Source organism: Sphaeramia orbicularis, chromosome 1 (genome assembly GCF_902148855.1).
Source record: "Sphaeramia orbicularis chromosome 1, fSphaOr1.1, whole genome shotgun sequence".
NCBI classification, from domain to species: Eukaryota; Metazoa; Chordata; class Actinopteri; order Kurtiformes; family Apogonidae; genus Sphaeramia; species Sphaeramia orbicularis.
Genome location: NC_043957.1, coordinates 49,780,294 through 49,802,801, shown reverse-complemented (window position 1 = coordinate 49,802,801; position 22,508 = coordinate 49,780,294). Strand labels below are relative to the sequence as shown.

The window sequence follows — 22,508 nt, the reverse complement described above, 5'->3', positions numbered from 1 at the left end:
GACTTAAGAGCAGCTTATATGTTGTATATATGTTGTCATTGTGCCATGAAGTATCAGTGAAGGAGACCCTCTGTATTTAACAGCTGATCAAAATATTAGTTAGCTAGTTTATTTAGTCATATATGCATTTCAAAATAACAGAAGAAGAGAGAAATAATACAATTTGACTGAAAAAGGCTCAGGCAGAAGTAAAGTGTGTTAATAGATGCCTACTCTACAGCTTAAGCTACACAAAACATGGTGTCAAGTAGAAAAAAAACAAAAAAAACAAAAACATACATAGATATATATAGATTTTTTTTCCAATTACAGCCATTACTCTCAAATATAGATGCATATAATGCTTTTTTGAACATAACAAAGGAAGTACATTGCTTGAGTTTTAAATTAGTACTACTCCACAGTTGAACCCCTTAAAAAGAAGTAACATCTTTTAACTTCTTTTTTAGCCTTTTGTAACATAAATTTGCATCCATCTCTCAACTCATATTTACCTTCAGACACTAAAAAAACTTGTGCACACAATCTGGTAGTGGTTTGTTTTTTGCTTTAAACATGTTTTGCCTTGTTCTACAGGGTGTCCCATAAGTCTCCATACATAGGAGACATAATACATATGGTTCTAACATGTATTTCTTTATAGTTCTTCTTTATAGTTCTTCAGCAGTGGAGGACACGCATTGAAATGTGTTCCCGACAAAATGGCAGTCATATAGAGCATATTATATAAATAAAAATGGTTTATGTCAAGAAACGTTTATTTTTCCTATGTATGGAGACTTAAGGGACACCCTGTATAATAAACCAAGTCTCTAAACTTCAAAACATGAGAATTTAAAAATAATGGATTAGTACGATCATAATATCCCACTTTATTTATGATATGTAGGGCTTGTTTTTGTTGTAAAACAATTTTATCAGTTGTGGTTTTAAACTTTGACAAAGGTTTATTCATTTGGCAGTTTGATTGTTTACATTTGCCAAAAGAATGACAAAACTAAGAGCCCAATGATTTCAAAGGAAAACAATATGTAAATCACAATACTTTAGTCAAATTAATTATATAGGTTGCGTTACATGAGTTACCTAAGTTATATTTTGAAAATGATTCTTATTTGCTGTATATCTGTGGTCATTTCACTATATATACATAAAAGTGTTTTGGTTTAACTTCGAGGTGTTCCCAGGGTGATTTACAAAGCTGCTGTCACGTCTGGGCCTGACTCTGCCCATGGGCCACATTTGACCCTCAGCTCACAAAATGCCCCCCCCCCAAAACAAAAGGGAAAAAGTGGAAGAAACCTGAATAAGATTGTTGCTTTTCCCAGAGCACAGATATCTAATTGGTGTAGGTACATCTACTGCAAGTGAAGACATCCTACTCAACTGTTTTTGCAGAAAAATAGTCCACATTTCTCTTTAAATCTTTATGTTGATATACAGTTAATTTTATTTCACTTGGACGTCTTTGTGCATCACAAGTTCAACCAACTTGAATGTTTTTGACTTGTTTACTTCAGTGACTCAAAGGTGCAGGATGAGATAAGTGCTGAAGAAATTGTTACTGTTGAGTCATTGTGGAGAGTAGAGTCAAAGCATCGCTGTATATGGTTAATATAAGCTTCATCAAGCAACAATAAAACATTAATAACCATTAACTAATGGTTGATCTATGTTTTTTGTAGAGACAGTTGATACTTTTTATTTTTACCCAGCTGAGATGTAGAAATGTAGATCAAAGAAAGAAATATAACACTGACACCAGAGCATAGTGGGAGTTTTTAAATGATTTCTTGCAATTTGAAAGAATAAATGTATAATTTCATGGTTTCAGGGGGTTAACTAAGTTTTAATTGTTTTGTTTCCCTAATTGTCATCCTCTGTTTGAGAACATGCAATTCATAGTTCACATACTTCACCAAAGCTAAACAGCAGTGACTTGACTTTTTTTTAACTCCTTATTTTGCCATAGTTTATTCACTGAGATGTTCATTCCTGAATGAAGCCGAGTTACAGAGTAAAAGGAGAATAAAATTAAGCTTGAAAACTTTTTCATCTGAAAAAAGTTCACTTTTAGACACTGCAGCATATCAATAGGTGATTTTTTTGTGTTAATTTTAACAAATTCTCTCAGTTAATAATCGTGAATGTGTTGTTAACACAAAGATGTGTGAACATACTGTATGTAATAGCAGGACACAACCTTCGGCTGGGTACATTGGGTTAAAAATAGACATAAAACCTTGTCAGTACTATTTTATTCACTATGGACACAATATGTGTAGAGAGCTACACACACAGTAGTTTTATTAAATGTTCTGCAGGTTCCGTCAGTGTGTGCTCCATCCATATCTGTGGAAAATAAACTTCAGAGGACAAGACAACAACTTTTTGGTACCAAGTTATGTCATAGATGTCAGTCTCTTAAAGCGTTCTTATCGTAAAACCACAAACTTTACATTTCCTGGTTATTGTAATATAAATCAACCCGAATTGATAGATTATGTTAATTTCTCAGCTGATACAAGGTTTTTACATGTTTTCCACCAGGTAAGCCTTTCTTTAAATTGAATAACTATTCACACCTTTTTACAAACTCTAACTATAGATCACTTTTCCAGTTTTCTAAACTGATATTTAGGACATGCGTTGACCTATGACAAAGAGTCTCGACATCCTCATAAACCAAACGCTGATTTTCTGAAGGCTGGAATGACGCCTGAGGAGCCATCGTAGTCATGGCAGAATTATGTCTAGAGCGTTCACCTTCCCCTCGGCTTTCCCTCCACCTAACCCCAGGTCAGATAATGATGGGGCCGCCCTGCTTTCCCACAGCCTCCAACAGCTGCATGGCTGTGGCTCATTAGGAACTGGTCAGTAATCAGTCGCCTCATTACCAGCACTGTGGCCCCCTCAAATGCCTTTGGCCAAGATACCCCCCCTCACTGTCAGAAAGAACAAAACTACTTCATGCTATAGGAGTGGAAACATTATTATTGTGTGGCAGCGCAAAAACAGTGAATTTGCAATGTCACTGAAGTTTAGATACTGAAGAGATAAATGTCTCAACAACATTGTGTAATTCATTTATTTCATCAGTTTGAACTTCCTACTGAGTCCTCATGACATGAGTGACTGACTAATATTTTCCAATATGACTCAACAGTCTTTAGTCAGTTTTTACCTCAACAAATTATGCCATGGTTGTAATAAGGTATATGAATTATTAACAACTAACACTCTTGTGAACCACTACAAATGCACTGTTGTTTGTTCTGTTTCACAGCTGAGGCCAATAAACCTACTGTTGAACCCAACGCTGAGTCTGCAGCTCCAGCCCCATCAGCAGCTCCGGCCCCATCAGCAGCTCCGGCCCCATCGGCAGCTCCGGCCCCATCGGCAGATCCAGCCCCATCGGCAGATCCAGCTCCATCGGCAGATCCTGCTCCATCGGCAGATCCTGCTCCATCGGCAGATCCAGCTCCATCGGCAGACGCCCCGGAGAACAAACCCAAAGAGGACGTCATGAAGCAGAGCACTGCTGCACCTGTGGAGGAGCAAACTGATGATGAAGGGTCCGTCTCCAACAAGACCTCAGTGGAATCCCTGAAGGAAACAAACGAGAACAACAGCAACAACATTGACTTGAACAAAGGTTGGTTAAAAAAAACAAAAGTCCCTAGAAAACGTTGACATTCATATTATCTGTATTTACGTCACTCACCAAAGTCACCACCAAATACAAATATGTCATCCCATATTAACCCATAAACACCCAGTGCTACTTTTGTGGTGGTTTGCAAATAATTTTTTCTTTATATTTACCCTTTCTTAAGTGATTTATCACCATTTACTGAAATATTATGCTTTATATTTTGTGTTTTTTCTGTAAAAATCTGGTAATTTTTATATTTAATTCATTGATCATGTAGATGTTCATAAAAGCTCAGAGTAAATTCAAAGGTTATTATATCAGAAACAGAGAAAAGTGAAGAAAAAGTGACTTTTTCAAAAAAATATATCTTCAACTGAACATAAAAGCAAGTGTGTTCATCTACTGTCATCTATCAAACTCCATGGGTTTTACTGGTGACGGTGTTTCCACGGTAACTACAGAGCCTCTGAACGTCCAAATGGGCCATATCTGATGACCATGAAAAGATGACAAACTGTATTTTACAGCAATTATTTACATGTATCAATAGGATTAGTGGACAGGTATTAAACATTTTTGATGGGTAGGTGATTTTGTTCAGCAGTGGCTGTTTGGGTCTTCATGGGTTATTGGTTAACTAGTTCTAACTTAGTGCAATATTTCTCATTTCAACACATTTTCCTCTATGACAAAAAAAGAGAACCTGCAAATATGTTGTTGTAATATTTTCTTAATCACACCTCACAGCAAAGGAACGGCACACTGCATGAAGTGGAAAACACATTATTTGTAAACCAATCATTTCCACAGCCAAACAAAAAACATACATGATTCATAGTAAAAGTATCAGTGTCTGTGTTTGTCTGCATGTAGAATTAAATTGTATAAATTAATGATGTAATCTCAGGAAGCTACAACTGACAAAAGTAATAATTGGGGTGTTTGTGGTACATATGTTGGGTTTTCATCCAAAACATGACAAATGTGACACTTTATTGCTCTGAGAACATGTATTTTTTTATGTTTATTTAAACCCTCAAAGATCCAAAGAATTGCCAGAAACCAAAAGCATTTCTGATATAAAATGTTTAATAACTTTTAAACCATTAATTCTACCAATACACTTTAACAATTCAGTTAAAATGCCGTTTCTCAGCTTTTCAACATCAGATGTCCTTTTTTTATTATTTTACTTTAAGAGGCTCCATAATGTACATGCAAACTGTCATTTCCTGCAACACTGATTCACCAGTGAAACCCATGTGGTTTATGGTTGTAGACACTTGTTTAGTTTAGCTAATGACATATTTTGCTGAAAAAGTCACTTCTTCTTCACTTTCCTCTGTTTACTATAAAATAATTACATTGAATATAGGAAAACACGATTTTCACCGAAAAATACAAAATGGAGAGGACAGTATAATCAATGGTGATAAATAGATGAAAAATTTTAAATGTTAATGTAAAATATGTCAGTTCCTCACTACAGTATTATAATTTATGGTCACTAACACACATACAGTCACGGAAAAAATTATTAGACCATCAAAAGTCATCAAAAATAATGGTTATGCAATTAAGTCCTAACTCCTGTGTGTATCATGTGACTAAAACAGACAGAAAAGAAAACATGGAATGCCTAAAAGTACTGTTTTTGTCAGTACAATGTCATAGCTATTGATGTAAGAACTGAAGTGATTTTGGTTATTATCAAGAAAACATGGAAAATGGATAGATATCAGCTCTGAAATTAAATTCCTATGAGCTACTTTTGTTGTTATCATTATATTTGTCCAAAAAAATGTACCTTTATTTGTACCAGACATTAAAATGAACAAGAAATTGAAGAAAACAAAGGTGGTCTAATAATTTTTTTCGTGACTGTAACATCACCGCTGGAGGATAATGTTTTTTCCATTTTTACCACATTATTCATATTTGCTCTCCACCCACAGTTTCTTCTCACCTTCTTGTCTCTTAACAGATTTGCAAATGAGCACCTTTTTCTGGGAAGTTTCCCTTGACAGTATAGTGTGAAATGTACTTTGTTCCTGATCTTCACAACCATGGTATGTAAGACCAAAACTGCAGCTGCTGTACACCTCAGATGATACAACCAGTCTGCACAAGGACTGGGGGTACTGTGGGATGAAATCACATCGATCAAGATATTAAATTGTGCATGTCTGCATAGTAAATAAATTACATTTATTACCTAACAATCAGTAATTCATTAACCCATAAAGACCCAAACAACCACTGACGACCAAAATCATCAACCAATATAAAACGTTTAATACCTGTTGATCCACTAATCCTAACAATCCATGTCAATAATTGGTGTAAAATACAGTTTGTCATCTTTTCATGGTCATCAGATATGACCCATTTGGACGTTCAGAGGCTCCGTAGTTACCATGGAAACACCGTCATCTTCTACAACATTGATTCACCAGTAAAACCCATGGAGTTGGATCAATGACAGGGGATGGACACATTTGTTTTTATGTTCAGTTAATGATATATTTTGATGAAAAAGTCTATTTTTCTTCATTTTTCTCTGTTTCTGATATTATGACAGTTAACTTTAACCTGAGCTTTTATCAACATCTACATGATCAGTAAATGAAATATGAGAAATTACCTGATTTATATTGAAGAAACACAAAATACAAAATATAGTATAATAATAAATGGTGATAAATCACTTAAGAAAGGTTAAATAGAGAGAGAAATTCATTTGGGAACTGCCACAAAACTCGCACTGGGTCTGCATGGGTTAATGTGCCTCATATTAGTTTGATCTCCCCTCTCTGTGGTAATCTTAATTGGAAATTAACCCTGTAAAGCCTGAACCATTAAATCATTGACAGAAAATTCCAGTTCTTTGAAAGCCTTTACTGGTCTTTCTGAATAACCCCAATTTTTTTTTTTTAAATATCAATTTCCATGTTTCAATTTTGTATCATATTTGATACGTTGGGTCTCACTGCTCAAATATTATTATTTTTGAACAAACAAAAACATAACACAAAAAGTCTAACAAATAGGTAATTCCTTTTCAAAATTGGCAAAGTTCTGCCTCCTTCCTCATTAATTTAATCTTGCAGTGTCACTTGAAAGGCCTCTAGTGAATGAATTCCTCCCCCTGGTGGATTATGTGTGTATTGCATGTATCTAAATGTATACATCAGGTTTTTTAAGAAAAAAAATATCACATTGATCATGTAGAGGGCTTCAAAACTCATGTATCAAATATGATACGTTTGTCATTATAGGGTTAACATTAATTGTGTTTTATCCAGTTAACAGAAAAGATCTTTGTTCTTTTGTGTATTGTAAGCAGCAGAAATATATCTTACACACACCGATTCACTTTTTTTTTTTCACACGAGTAGTAACACAGACCCTCTCTGTCTAATCATCATGTACTTCAGGATGCACAGCCCACATCTGCACCTGCACTCCTTCTCTCTTCCCCTCTACTCAAAAAAAAAAAAAAAACACTCATGACCGGAGCCTGAGGCCTGTGGAATTCACACTGCTCTTAACAGCTGATGATAAGCTCACATCTGAGACACAAACCGCTCAGATACTCTGTGTTACCAGTCATGGATCATTTCCCATGTTTCAACAACACCAGCTTCAGCTTCCCAGCCTTTTCTGTCCCCTCTTTATCTATTCAACCCCATGCCTGGTCACATAGTGAGTGAATGCGGACAATGTTTAGGGATGTAATGTAATAAGGATGTGACTGTAAAACTAGTCACTTTTCCATTGGACATCTGCGCAAAACTTTATCAATATTTACGAAATGTCAAAAAAACAGAAGTGTATAATGTCGGTTTTTCCATTAAATCACAAATGCAATGATTTATTTATTTATTATTGCGAGATGACATGAGAGGTCATTCCATAAACATGGTGATGAACGTAAATATGGTGTTGATTTACAGATATATTCATTATTATTATATATTACCCCTCTATCTCATACTAAATTAAAAAATGATTGGGTTTCCTGGTGTGTCCACTCATACCCACATGTTTCTTCTTCTTCTTCGCTTCTTGTAACGTCCGTCAACACCCGTTTTTTTAATTCACCTGACACTAGTTGCAAAAAAAGGTCTTTCCATTGCAGTTTTGAGTGATATGCCATTTGCGCTATGCCCGAAAAACCACTTCTTGCCAGCGCAAAAACTTTTAATCGAAAAATTAGACTTTTGGTGAAATTGTCATTTTTCCATCAGGTAAATTTTGATGTGCAAGTTATATTTGTGCAATTTGAGGGTCAATGGAAAAGCGACTGCTGATTGACTATCAGAAAATTGTGAAAATATATGAATATAAAAGCCACACACCTGAAGATGATGGAAGTGATGTCACCATATCTGTGTCTGTCCATGATGTGTTCAGAGTCACTGAGGATATCTCTGCAGCTTCAAAATGACCACACAAGCAGCTGAACCAGATTTTCACTTTTTAAATACTCTTTCATCTTGCTCTTAACCAAAAATCGCTCTGGTGTTGCTGACATGTATCACATGTGTTGAAAGATGCAGTCCGTTGAGCTGTTTCACAAAAAAACAAAATTTTTCTTTACTTCCTTTAACACAAACTGCAATTTTCTTGACTTGTTAAGTTATGTTTTAAACTAACATATGTGCAAATGGTCCTACAATTTCCAAAAAGCATTTGTTTCCCTACTGATTGCCCTACATATTTTTCTGAAGTTGAGATGCGTGAGGAACACAGGAAGTGATGAAACTGTCAAAAAAAAGAAGAACCATTTTAATTGTAAATTTGTAAAACTGTCAACGGACTTGGGCTTGTTTTATTAAAGCATTTTTGAGTGAATGACTGAATGAAACAGTTTTGAGACTAATGGAGTTGTTTTTTTATTATGGAAATCAGTACAAAATATATTTGTACTGAACATACATGGATGGATGGATGGATGAATGGATGGATGGATGGATGGATGGACGAATTGACAGATGGATGGAAGGACAGATGGACAGATGGATGGATGGATGGATGGATGGACAGACTGAAGGATGGATGATGATGGATGGATAGATGGATGGATGGACAGACAGACGGACAGATGGATGGATGGAAGAATGGATGGACCAATGGATGGAAGGAAGGACAGATGAATAGATGGATGGATGGACAGACGGAGGAATAAATGGATGGATGAATAGATGAATGGAAGGAAGGAAGGACGGATGGATGAACAGACTGATGGATGGATGGATGGATGGAAGGATGGATGGATGGATGAACGAATGAACGGACGGACGGACAGACGGAGAAATGGATGGATGGACAAATGGATGGACAGATGGATGGATGGACAGACAGAGGAATGGAAGGACAGATGGACAGATGGATGGATGGACAGACTGAAGGATGGATGGATGGAAGGACAGATGGATGGATGAGGGACGGATGGATGGACAGACTGAAGGATGGATGGATGGATGGATGGACAGACAGACGGACAGATGGATGGATGGAAGAATGGATGGACTGATGGATGGAAGGACGGACAGATGAATAGATGGATGGATGGACAGACAGAGGAATAAATGGATGGATGAATAGATGGATGGAAGGAAGGACGGATGGATGAACGGATGGATGGACAGAGGGGTGGATGGAAGGATGGATGGATGGATGAATGAACGAACGGACGGACGGACAGACAGAGAAATGGATGGATGGACAGGTGGATGGATGGACAGATGATGGATGGATGGATGGATGAATGGATGGATGAATGGATGGATGGATGGACGAACAAACGGATGGACAGACGGAGAAATGGATGGATGGACAGATGGATGGATGGACAGACAGAGGAATGGATGGATGGATGGATGGACAGATCCAAATCCAAAAGTCCTCCAAACACTGCAGGTGGACTGATAACTGATTTGAGACTCCATATTTATTTCCATGGTTTATCAGTGACATAAATCCACCCGGTCCCTCACAGACTCATAAACTGTGACTTGCAGAAGTTCAAACCCAGACTCCAATATACACCAATGAGCTCCAGTTGTAAAATCCTGAGGAACACAATAGGAAAACAGGAAATAAAAAAGTGAACTCTTCACTTATTCCCACCTGGTTTAGGTTGTGATGAACAAGCTGGAACTGAAATTGAAAGGAACCGTGCAGCTCTGAGCTGGACAAGAGGTGGCGGGTCATAAACTAAACCGGCGTAATTAGACCTGGGACTTCACTGTGTTATTTTCTAGTCAGAGCTCGGCTTTCATGTTTGATGGTTAATGTTGGAGGAAACCGTCTGTAACGCCTGCGATGTATTTCATGGTGAGGAGGAGGCAAGTGAAGGAGAGGAGAGTGACAGAGTAAGAGTTAACCCATAAACACCCAGAACTACTTCTGTGGCACTTAAAAATATACAGGGTGGGGAAGCAAAATTTATAATGAACATTTAGTTGTTTTTTCTCAGCAGGCACTACGTCAATTGTTTTGAAACCAAACATATATTGATGTCATAATCATACCTAACACTATTATCCATACCTTTTCAGAAACTTTTGCCCATATGAGTAATCAGGAAAGCAAACGTCAAAGAATATGTGATTTGCTGAATGCACTCGTCACACCAAAGGAGATTTTGCGATAAATCTGTCATTTCTGCGGTTCAGAACAGCATCGACAGTGAAGATCTTTTCATCTGAAAAGATCGTTACAAAGGAGGACTTTTTCTTGAACCATGTAATAATTTTCTTGCACCTTTCCAATCTCTTTTCCTTCATAGCTGTTGTCAACAAGTGTTTTGGTGTTCTTGTGTAAAATTTTAACTTCAAATCATATTTTACTGCATTTCTAACGGTCTTGTTGTCTACCTCAAGCTCAATTGCCATTTTTCTCATGGATTTGGTTGGATCCTTTAGGATTTTGGATTTGAGAGCTTTAATAAAAGCTTTGGTACGTTTTTTGTTGCTTCCTCCACTTCCGGACTTTCTGGTAATAGTTTTGTTCATAGTCATTCTCTTCTTTCCATTATAAACAGTTTTTATGGACACTCCAACGATTTTTGAAATCTCCTTTGGTGTGACGAGTGCATTCAGCAAATCACACATTCTTTGACGTTTGCTTTCCTGATTACTCATATGGGCAAAAGTTTCTGAAAAGGTATGGATAATAGTGTTAGGTATGATTATGACATCAATATATGTTTGGTTTCAAAACAACTGACGTAGTGCCTGCTGAGAAAAAACAAGTAAATGTTCATTGTAAATTTTGCTTCCCCACCCTGTACATGTTTCTCTCTATTTAGCTATTCTTAAGTGATATTACCACCATTTATTATAATATTATCCTCTGCATTTTGCATTATTTAACTGAAAATTAGGTATTTTCCTACATTTAATTCACTAATCATGGTTTGTTGTTCAATGTATACACACATTTGACATAACATCCAAGCTCTTTATTCTAAACATTCTAATGATACACTGCAAAAAAAATAAAGGAATATCTGACTTAGATAAACTGACTTGAATTTAGAATATTTATCTTGAAAGATCATTTTTTAGATTTATCTACTTATTGAGAGTTAATCTTGTTAAGATTAATTGAATTGTTCCAAGAATTTTCATCTTGAGCTACCCCTAATTGTAGATATTACAATTAATTTTAGGCAATATTTATAACAAAACAAGCTCCATTGTTGGGGGATGAGTATGGAGGATCACAGCAACTGCTTACCCTCAAGACATTTTTACTTATTTTATGCAGTTTTGTCTATAAGTACATATCTATTGTCATTACATCTTCATAAGATCAGATAGATAGATAGATAGATAGATAGATAGATAGATAGATAGATAGATAGATAGATAGATAGATAGATAGATAGATAGATAGATAGATAGATAGATAGAGATACCATAGATTAAAAAAAAAAATCTTACTATGAGGACTTGAAACAAGTATGTTCTGCTTAAAATAAGAATTTTATCATTCTATAATCCTTAAACGATATTTTCTTTTTTTAAGAAAACTTGATAAGTGCAATTTTCTTACTGCGCTGGCAGATCATATGACTTGAAATAAGACATTTTAACCCAATAATGAGTTTAATTTTCTTATTTTCTACAGGCCTTTTTTTGCAGTGTACTCTTAGGTCATGCTTAATATTTTAACCCTTTCCTGCATGAAATATGAGAACCTTAGTCAGTATAATTTTTTTTTCTAGTGTGTTTTCATTCCTCTTTAGGCATGAAAAAAACAATGCAATTGAAATTTTTTTATGAACTTATTTTTCATGGAGTTAAAAAAATGTCCACTCAGCTGGAATTTTTTTAACTCCATGAAAATGTAAATAATTAGGGTGAAATGCAGTTTTTCATCTTTTCACGGTCATCAGATATGACCCATTTGGACGTTCAGAGGCTCCGTAGTTACCGTGGAAACACCGTCATCTTCTACAACATTGATTCACCAGTAAAACCCATGGAGTTGGATCAATGACAGTGGATGGAGAAATTTGATTAATGATAGATTTGCTGGAAAAAAATCCCTTTTTTTTCTGTTTTTGCTGTTTCTGATTAAATAACCTTTGAATTTACTCTAAGCTTCAGTGAACATCAACATGATCAACAGACTAAATTTAATAAAATACCTACTTTACACTGAAAAACTGCTAAATACAGGGGATAATATAATAATAAATGGTGATAAATACTTAAGAAAGGTTAATAGAGAGAAAAAATCACTTTGGAAGTACCATCAAAGAAGCGCTGGGTCTTTATGGGTTAAATATTAAAAACATTTTATTTCCTAGCCTTTACATGCATGGATTCATGCAGATATTATGCAGGTACTGTTATAGAAGTTCAGGTTAAATTACACTGTAGAATAGCTGGCCACTGTAGTGACCACTACGCATGAAAGGGTTAAAGTAGAAATGCTACATAATAGTTCCTTTGAGATTTTACATACTGCTTTTTTTTTTCTTTTTACTTTTCAGCTTTTCAATCCTTTTCCCCCTCAGTAAACATCATAATTTGTTTGGGCTGTATCACAGGTGTAAATGCATATTTGTGGTGAGTAGGAAGACAATGACACATGTGGTGAATGCAGGATCTTTATCTCTGTAATAACAGTGAGGAGAAGCTTCCTGCTTGAGAGGTTTGATGTGGTTCCCCTCAGACTGGCAGATCCGACATTACATCTGGGCAGCTTTACAGGAGGGAGGGACTGACGGAAAACACAGACACCGACACTCCCCACAAACTGTGAGGAGAAAACAGGTGGTGCAGGCTGGTTCTGCCCCTTCCTCCTTTACATTTTAGTCACAAACTGACAAGTTTTGGCCAAGAAAGTGAAAGATGACAAAATGGAGCAGGTATACGTAGGGAACATTTAGGTGTTTTTTTTATATTAATATCAATTCAAAAACATGTTGTCTTTCATAGAAATTTAATATAAATAAGATTATATTAATATTAACCCATAAAGACCCAGTGCTACTTTTTAGGCTGTTCCCAAATCATTTTTTCTCTCTAACCTTTCTTAAGCAATTTATCACCATTTATTGTAATACTATCCTCTGTATTTTGCGTTTCTTCAATAAAAATCAGGTATTTTCCTATATTTAATTCACTGATCATGTACGTGTTCATAAGAGCTCAGATCAACCCTTTCATGCATAGTGGTCACTATAGTGGACAGATATTCTCCAGCTGTTCTCTTGTATATTCATGGGTTTAGTTGCTTTAGTTCCATGTCCTCCTGTGACCAAGCAATGCATTTTTGTCCTCTGTAGGGGACTAAAGTTTGACAGTTTTAATAATAATTTAAAAAAAATGCTGCTCATTGCTGAGGACATTCCATTAAAAAATAAATAAATGAATATGATTTTAAAAATGTATCTGAAAAAACTGTTGCATTATGCAGTTTCCAATTAAGATGACTGTTTAATGTAAAAAAAAAAAAAAAAAGCTAAAGATTTTCATTTTACTGGATCTCAAGGGATATGAACCAACACAGTGGACACTCATGCATCATCTACACTAACATTCAGACCATTAATGTAACTTTGCTGTTCTTGATAAACCTGATATGCACTAACATTTTTGAATGTAAATCAACTGCTAATTTTCTCAAACAAAAAGGTTTTTTTTTTGCGAATTATCTCCATAACCAGTATTAGAATATGACAAAAAGTGAGAAAACATCAGATTAGCCGCATTAAAAATGTTATTTCATAGTTTTCACACAGTATATCACTTTATGATGATGGGTTTTAAATATATGTGTCTTTGCTTCAAAAATTTAACACATGCCGTCTAGCTGAGTGGACATTTTTGTAACTCCATGAAAAATAGATTCATAAAAAAATTTAATCACACTGTTTTTTTCATGCCTAAAGAAGAATAAAAACACTCAGGAAAAAAATCTTGATTAAGGTTCTCATAACTCATGCATGAAAGGGTTAAAGTTAATTCTCAATTAACTTTTATTTCTGGCCAAAATTCTACAGCACTACTTTTAGGTAGTCAAAATAAGAAAAAAAATCCACCATTTTAGGTTTAGGGTTTAAAACACACGTTCAAAAAAAAAAAAAAAAAAAAAAAAAAAAAGGAAAAAAAATGTAATATTCCGGCAGCTGTGGTGCCAAAAAAATACTGTTAAATAATGGAAAATACCCATCTCATAAAAATACGGTAATTTTCCATAATTAAAATACAGTGTTTTGCCCTAACTTTACATGAGATTTTGCTTTTTTTTTTTACTTTTTAATGTTTAATAAAGAATATTTACATGTATTAAAACAATCAAATTACCTATATATATATATATATATATATATATATATATATATATATATATATATATATATATATATATATATATATATATATATACACATATATATATATATAAATAATTTTCAATGAGACTAAGTTGTACAATCGACTGATAAAAACTGTATTTGGACAGTTTATCAGTGCTTATACATGTAATACATTCACAAAAAAAACATTTATTCAACATTTTTGTTGTGAAACCTCCTGTAAATACACAAGATATTTGTCAATTAACAAGCAAGTCTTGTTAAACTTACGGAACAAATCATTCTTTTGCAGTTAATTGTCAGTAATTTTATCTTGTTTTATTTATTTATTTTTTTTACAGTATTAAACTATAAATTAACAGTTTAATCTCATAAATAGAAAATAGATATTTGTGAAATTACGATACATTTTCAAATGTATTTTAACTGTATTTTTCTGTGAAAAAAGAAAAAAATTCTTTTAAAAAATGGAAATTTTATGATTATTCACAGTTACAGTTTTTTCTGTTATTTAACATTTGACGTGTAAAATCACAGTCTATTTTTGTAATTTCATTGATATTTTCCTGTATCTTAAAAATAAAGGAAAAATCTGTAAAATAAACAGTGAAAATTCTGTTAAATTACAGATTTTTTTTTTTACAGTGTAGTCAGATAAGAATCAAACAAATGTCAGATATGAGCGGCCTAAATGACCTGGGTTTGACAGTTACAGAAGTCACACATAATTTTGCCACTACAGTGATGAAATGATGTCAAATTTTTTGGGAAACCCTGTATAACGTTCACCCCCCCCCTCCTTCCCTGCCGCAAAATTATTTTCAGGTGGGGTGGGGGCACCACGAGGCTCATGATGACGTAAGGGGGCGTTTGTTCAAAAAAGGTTGAGAATCACTGGTTTAAAGGGTTACATTTTTCATGTTGACTTTAGGGGGTTCCACTCTTTCTAACACCCTGTAGATGTAAAAGAAGACACTGTGGCCCAAACAAATGGGGCGAGGACATGAGCAGACGGTTTATGTGAGTGTTTGTTTGAAAACTGAGCCATTTTATGAGGTCACGGTAAAAAAAAAAAGAGCTGAAACATTATCAAAACAGGTCAAACTGATCACACCTGAAGTCAAACCACTGTCCTATGTCATTGCATGTGCAGCTGATACAATGGATGGATGTGATGACGAATGAACACCCTCCTCTTTGTCTACACTGCACATGCACCTCAACTTCCTGTGTCTTTATCCCAACCTTCAATGTATCCTCTTCCTTGACCTGTGGAGGCTTGTGGGTTGAGGTCCTTTCCAAAGGTCACAGGTCAGATAATCTTAATTAAAGGGTACGCAGTGACTCCAAGAAGAATAATGTGGCCTCAATGTCAGAGTCAACTCACTCACATTCTTGGCCTGTCATTGAGCAAGTCTCTGCAGAAATTGGACGTGCAGCGGTTACTGTGATGTTGCAGTTCACACCGGGATACATTTCAACACAGAGGACCACTGCACATGGCAGAACCTGAAAAATGAAAACAATATATGCCGGAAACAAAACAAAAACAAAATACCGGAAGCAGTAAAGTATTTTTCTTTCATATTTATACACGCGGCCTCTATTCACAATGGGTTATTCTGACATCTTTTATCAACTGTAACCCATAAAGACCCAAATATCCACCAGTGACCAAAAGCATCTACTGATTTAAGCTGTTTAGTACCCGTTAACCCACTAATTCTATCAATACATGTAAATAATTGTTGTAAAATACAGTTTGTCATCTTTTCATGGTCATCAGATATGACCCATTTGGACGTTCAGAGGCTCCATAGTGAACGTGGAAACACCGTCATCTTCTACAACATTGATGCACCAGTAAAACCCACGGAGTTTGATAACTGACAGTGAATGGAGACACTTGTTTTAATGTTCAGTTACTGATATATTTTGCTGAAAAAGTCACTTTTTCTTTACTTTTCTCTGTTTCTGATACAATAACCTTTGAATTTACTCTGAGCTTTTATGAACATCTACGTGATCAATGAATTAAATATTAAAAAATACCTATTTTTTTTTGCTTGGTTTATATTCAGTTAATAATATATTTTACTGAAAAAGTCACTTTTCTCTGTTTTTGTTATGATAACCCTCAAATGCACTGCAAAAATCGAAATCTTACTAAGTGTATTTTTCTTATTTCTAGTCAAAATATCTCATCACATCACACTTAAAACTAGAAAAGCACTTAGAGAGTGCAGACCTCCACCAAGGCAGATCAGTGCCCCCCACCCCACCCCCCAGTTCACCACCAAAATTTAATCATTAGTTCCTTGTGCCAGAATCAACATTTCCTGAAATTTTCATCCAAATCTGTCCATAACTTTTTGAGTTATTTTTCACACGGACAGACAGACAAACCAAAAACAAGCAAAAACATAACCTCCTTGGTGGAGGTAATACGACATAATCACCTAAAGAGTAACTTTTCAGTGAGATATAAGAAGTTATTTTTAGACAAGAAATCTTACCAAGATAATTTTCACTTGTTCCATTGGCAGATTTTTTTGCTTAATTCAAGATTTTTTTTTTTTGCTCAATTCAAGCAAAAAAAAATCTGCCAATGGGACAAATGAAAATTATCTTGGTAAGACTTCTTGAAATAAGATTTTCAAGATCTATTGTCGAAAACTAAGTCCTTATATGTCACTGAAAAGTTACTCTTTAGGTGATTATGTCTTATTTTAAGTGTGATGAGATATTTTGACGAGAAATGAGAAAAATACACAAAGTAAGATTTTGATTTTTGCAGTGGGTAATTTCAGTATGATGATTGAAGTACCTGATCAGTAAATTTAACATAGGAAAATATCAGATTTTTACTGAAAAAAATGCAAAAATGAGAAGAAAATATTATGATAAATGGTAATCCTTTAAGAAAGGTTGAACAGAGAGAAATAAAATCATTTGGGAACTGCCACAGAAGTAGCACCGGGTCTTTATAGTTTAACATCTTTCAATCCCTCCTCATTTTACTTTAAAGCAGTGTACTGTTTTACAGTTGCACCTTAAATTGTTGCACTAATTTTACAACAAGCGTGTCACATTTTCTGGATTGCTCCTTTGTACTCTGACCTCAATAGGTAGCCTGCAAAACATTTATAGAGCTTAATTTAGGGGTGCATGTTTCACATCGTTACACCATACTACATGTCTTTCAACAAAGGAAAGCAGTAGAGAGGGTAACACAGTGAAAACAATTTGTAGAGAACACAAATATAGAGTTAGCCCTCAGTAAATATATCAGCAGTTGTACTTGGGGAGCCGCGCTGAATATTCAGACTGCAGATCCTTTGAAATCTGGTTTGATTGACATCTGTCACGCGACTTGGGGCACTTTTCACTTTCCTTGTTGCCCTCTGTAAAGACGAAACACCTGTAGAAGTAATTTAGAAGAGACAGCTTGCTTCAGTTCAGGTGTTTATCTTCAATCATCAGTAGCCGAGTGTGTTTTGGAAACAAATATTAATAACGCAAAAGAAATGATCATGTGCATTAAACACTGCACACCACAACTATATCAAAACCTGGTAATCACAGGAAAAGGTTGACAGATGTTGAAAATGTTCATGTTTTTAAATATGTGGGCACTTACATGGATTGTTGGCATAATTTTACTGATAACATATGATGATGCAGAAGGACTTAAAGGAGTGATATTTTGCTTTTTTTCTGATGGAATTATGCATTTTAAAACATTTCCCTGTGGTCTACATAAACTGTAAATGCTATGCTTGGGTCTGAATTCTTCATTAACTCAACTCCACAGGTCCATCTTCAACCCTATTTTTGAGTAATGACACGAGAAATGTAGTTTTGAGCGCTGGCCCTTTAAATGCACATGACCCCACCCCGTCTAGGTTGTTGACTGTCCACTCTGTCCCATTCAGCCACTTTTGTTTGTTAATACACCCAACACCTGAACATTTTAGCTAATCGGCTCGAAGTCTGGACATATTTTCAGACCTTATATGTGCAAATGTCGTGACGTAACTACTTATAGACATAACAAATTAAGAAGAAATTGAAACAGGTTGGAGAAATCCTCTTAATTTTTGACAGAAATAATATAAAGATAGCTTTGCAGCATCTGGGGGGTTCAAATTCAAACTTTTTGAACTATTAGGGTCCAAATACACAAATAAATGTACCAAAGACTAATAAAAGTGGGTTTAACACAATATGACCCCTTTAAGGGTGAGTCAGAAAATTTTTGAAATGGTATGAAAGAATATGGTAGAAAGCATCTCATTTTCAGGGCATCATGGCAGCTTGGAACTGTCCAGAATGATAAGTACTACTATCAGGGCGGCTGTGGCTCAGTTGGTAGAGGGGGTCGTCCAATGACTGAAGGGTGGGTGGTTCGAATCCTGCCTCTGACTATCCACATGTCAAAGTGGATCAATATGAGGCTTTGTAAAGCACTTTAAGCACCATAAAGGTGTGGAAAAGTATGTAAGTATTTACCATTGTTAAAATACAGCCACACATGCAGCTAAGCATCAAAACCTACCAGTTAGCAGTCTAATCCAATGATGTTTATGACTCTGAACATCCACAAAATTCTATGATTTTGTACCAAGTACAATTAAGGTGCTGAAATGGATTATATACCTCTGATGGATTAACATGTATTTTGAACCCAAAGTGTTATGCTTTTTACCATCTTCATTATTGCTAATTTTGATTTCATGCATATTCTCTCTTTGTGTGGAACCAATAACGTGGACAATAAAATTAACCTAACCTAACCAACAATAAATAGACAGACAGACAGACAGGCAGGCAGACAGGCAGGCAGGCAGGCAGGCAGGCAGGCAGACAGACAGACAGACAGACAGACAGACCCTTTTATTGGTTCATCGTAAGATTTTAGGAACATTTTGCCTGCCAAATTAGAGCTTCAATTTGCTAAAGTTAACCCATAAAGACTCAGAGCTGCTTTTATGACAGTTCCCAAATGATTTTTTTCTCTATATTTAACCTTTCTTAAGTGATTTATGACCATTTATTGTCATATTATCCTCTGTATTTTGCATTTTTTCAGTGTAAATGATGTATTTTCCTGTATTTTATTTACTGATCACACAAGTGTTCATTAAAACTCAGAGTAAAATTGAGGTTTATTATATCGAAAACTGAAGAAAAAGTGACTTTTTAATCAAAACATATGACTAACTAAATATAAAACAAGCATCTCCATCCACTGTAATTTGTCAAACCCCATTGATTTTTTACTGGTGAATCAATGTTGTAGATGATGGTGTTTCCACATTCACTACGGAGCCTCTGAACGTCCAAATGGGTCATATCTGATGACCATGAAAAGATGACAAACTGCATTTTACACCAATTATTTACATGTATTGATAGGATTAGTGGATCAACAGGTATTAAACAGTTTAAATCAGTAGATGGTTTTGGTCACCGGTGGCAGTTTGGGTTTTTATGGGTCAATGACTCAGAGTGGTTCTGGTGTTTTGAGGAAATAATAAGTAAATGTAGGGAACGATAGCAGTGTTTGGTTTAATACAGAAACAATAAGCAAAGATGTGATAGAAAAAATGACTCATTGTACATTCATTAATATTGAAACAAAGTCATATTCTTTTCCTAACCTTAACCAAAGCCCTTTTACTGACTAAAACTTGACAGATGTGAACTCTGCTCTCATCCACCCAAACATAACATTAGATTTACTTTGTTTGTGGAAATGTACAATAGCAAACTTTTATTCTGATGGCTAGATATGAAAACTCTTTTTGTTAATATTTGCTGATAACTAATATTTGGAAATACTACCACATATCTACAGAAGCAGCAGAACCATACGACAGCATATTAGAGCCATAAAAGAACATAAAAACACTTGTCACTACGAGAATAAAACCCGGTAATTTTTCATGTATTGATAGGATTAGTGGATCAATAGTTTACAAACATTTTACAACAGTAGACAATTTTGTTCGATCGTGGATGTTTGGGTCTTTATGGGTTAAGTTACAGTAGTTAAGTTACAAAAACAAGATTGTCGAATGATATTGTGATGTAAATGTTTAATGGAGTTAGGGATAGCAGTAGCTCATTTCTCACCTTTATTCCTCTTTGTCTAAACATGGCCGTTTCTGTCTTCAAAAAAACCAATGGGAGATGTTCTGTCCACTTCTTATATACAGTCTATGGCAGTGTTTTTCAACCTTGGGGTCAGGACCCCACGTGGGGTAGCCTGGAATTCAAACGGGGTCGCCTGAAATTTCTAGTATTTGATAAAAAAAAAGACAAAAAAGCTTACTAATAAAAACATATGTTGAGTTGAGAGAGACAATCCCAATACATAAAAGACATGACAAACTCTGAAGCTGAAGCTGAACCACTGTGGTACTGTTTATCTTTCAAATGTTCACTGTGGTCAGTTTCAGATGCTGCAGCTCTTTCACAATTCATAGTTTGAGTTCTTGTTTGTTCAGTATTATTTGTCAGCCTTGTAAATACAAGCTGGACTGACTGTACATATCCTGACCAAGGAAAACAAAATTCTCACTTTGTGCAGTAATCTACACCTGGCTTTTCTGCCTCTGTCCATAATAATATACATTATATAGACTAAATGTCATCTAAAATTAATGCATATTTGCAACATAGTATAGCAAACTGTTACATGATCAAAAAAAATAATAATTTTAGCAACAAAAAAAAAGTCTCTGTTTTGAATGTCTGGGGTCATCAGAAATTTGTGATGTTAAAATGGGGTCACGAGCCAAAAAAGGTTGGGAACCACTGGTCGAAGGTTTTTTTTTTTTATTATCTGAAAATTCAGATTCAATGCTACTTTAGAAAAGGTGAAGCCTGCAATAAGTCACAGCTGTTTGCATGACCTAGTTCCTGTTGAAGTGACCTGCCACTCCCCCACAGTGTAAAGCCCTGTGAGTCCACAGTTTTAAGGCCAGTTTCTTCTCCTGTTGTCCACTGTTGGCCCATTTACAAATTCCTGGCTTGGCTTTTTGCAGTTGGCAGGGCTACTATGATCAGGAGGCCTGCTGACAGACGGACGCTCATTCACCTGCTGGTATCGCCTCCGGCATCGGCTCCACATTCCACGGGTGGTGTCAAACTGTCAGAGTCGCACCATGGCTTTATTACATCTCTGTCTCTCATCATTATTAACACGAGGTTAATAGCAGCCTCAAAAAGTGGAATCTCTCAGACGATGCTGGATGAAAGTTCCTAAAATGTTGAACCTTTAGTTTCCTTTCTTGTGATGTGAGGACATATTTGATGTAGAAACATTTATGTGGAAACAACGAAGAATTGTTGCAAAATCTGAGCCTTGAAACAGCAAATTTAATCAGTAAATTCACCACTCAGTAGGGAGAGCAAGATAAATGATGGGACTGTACTAAGAGAAAAATGCAAAGAGGATACACTTCATCAATGCCACAAGTCCTTATCAGTCACTACTAGGGAATTTTCTGTCTACAGATTAACCTTAACCCTGACCTTAGTCTATATCAGTCGTAACTAGCTATTTTTTACTTTGCTACAAACTGCTTCCACACTGTCAATGTCTATAGTCCACAGAGCTGTGAGTCCCAGTGCAGAAAACTGATTTATGTACACAGTTATGGCTATGACAAAAGAGTTGAAAGCATGTTATTTAAAAGTTCAATATGTAACTTTGCACATTTGTGCTTTGAGCTGGTCATTTGTAGATGTTAGCGGACTTATTTTCTAAAGCCATGCTATTGTTTTTTTTGCACACTGTTGCAGTTGTTGTTGTAGAGGAGCAGAAGAGAGATGAGGATTTTCATGTAAGAACATAAAAATTGCTGCTCAAAGTTTTTATAAAGGATGTAAGCAACAGACTTTAGGTAGATAATGTAAAAAAAAGAAAAAAAAAAAAAAGCTGATTGTAAATCATTAAATAACATTTTTTCCATAAATAAAAAATTATCACAATGAGGAAAA

At 35.3% G+C, this 22,508-nt stretch overlaps 1 protein-coding gene across 2 annotated transcripts in view; it reads left to right on the top strand.

The window, feature by feature from the left end:
* LOC115429900 (sec-independent protein translocase protein TatB) overlaps nucleotides 1-22,508 on the top strand; it is a 29,875-nt gene that overhangs the window by 5,084 nt on the left and 2,283 nt on the right. The window contains exons 8-9 of one of the 2 annotated variants that reach the window (XM_030149713.1): nucleotides 3,287-3,655; nucleotides 5,640-5,724. In XM_030149713.1, the coding sequence (XP_030005573.1) occupies nucleotides 3,287-3,655; nucleotides 5,640-5,692 (422 nt within the window). In that variant the 3' untranslated portion in view covers nucleotides 5,693-5,724. The remainder of the gene's footprint in view (nucleotides 1-3,286; nucleotides 3,656-5,639; nucleotides 5,725-22,508) is intronic. The other variant, XM_030149723.1, reaches the window with a different exon arrangement.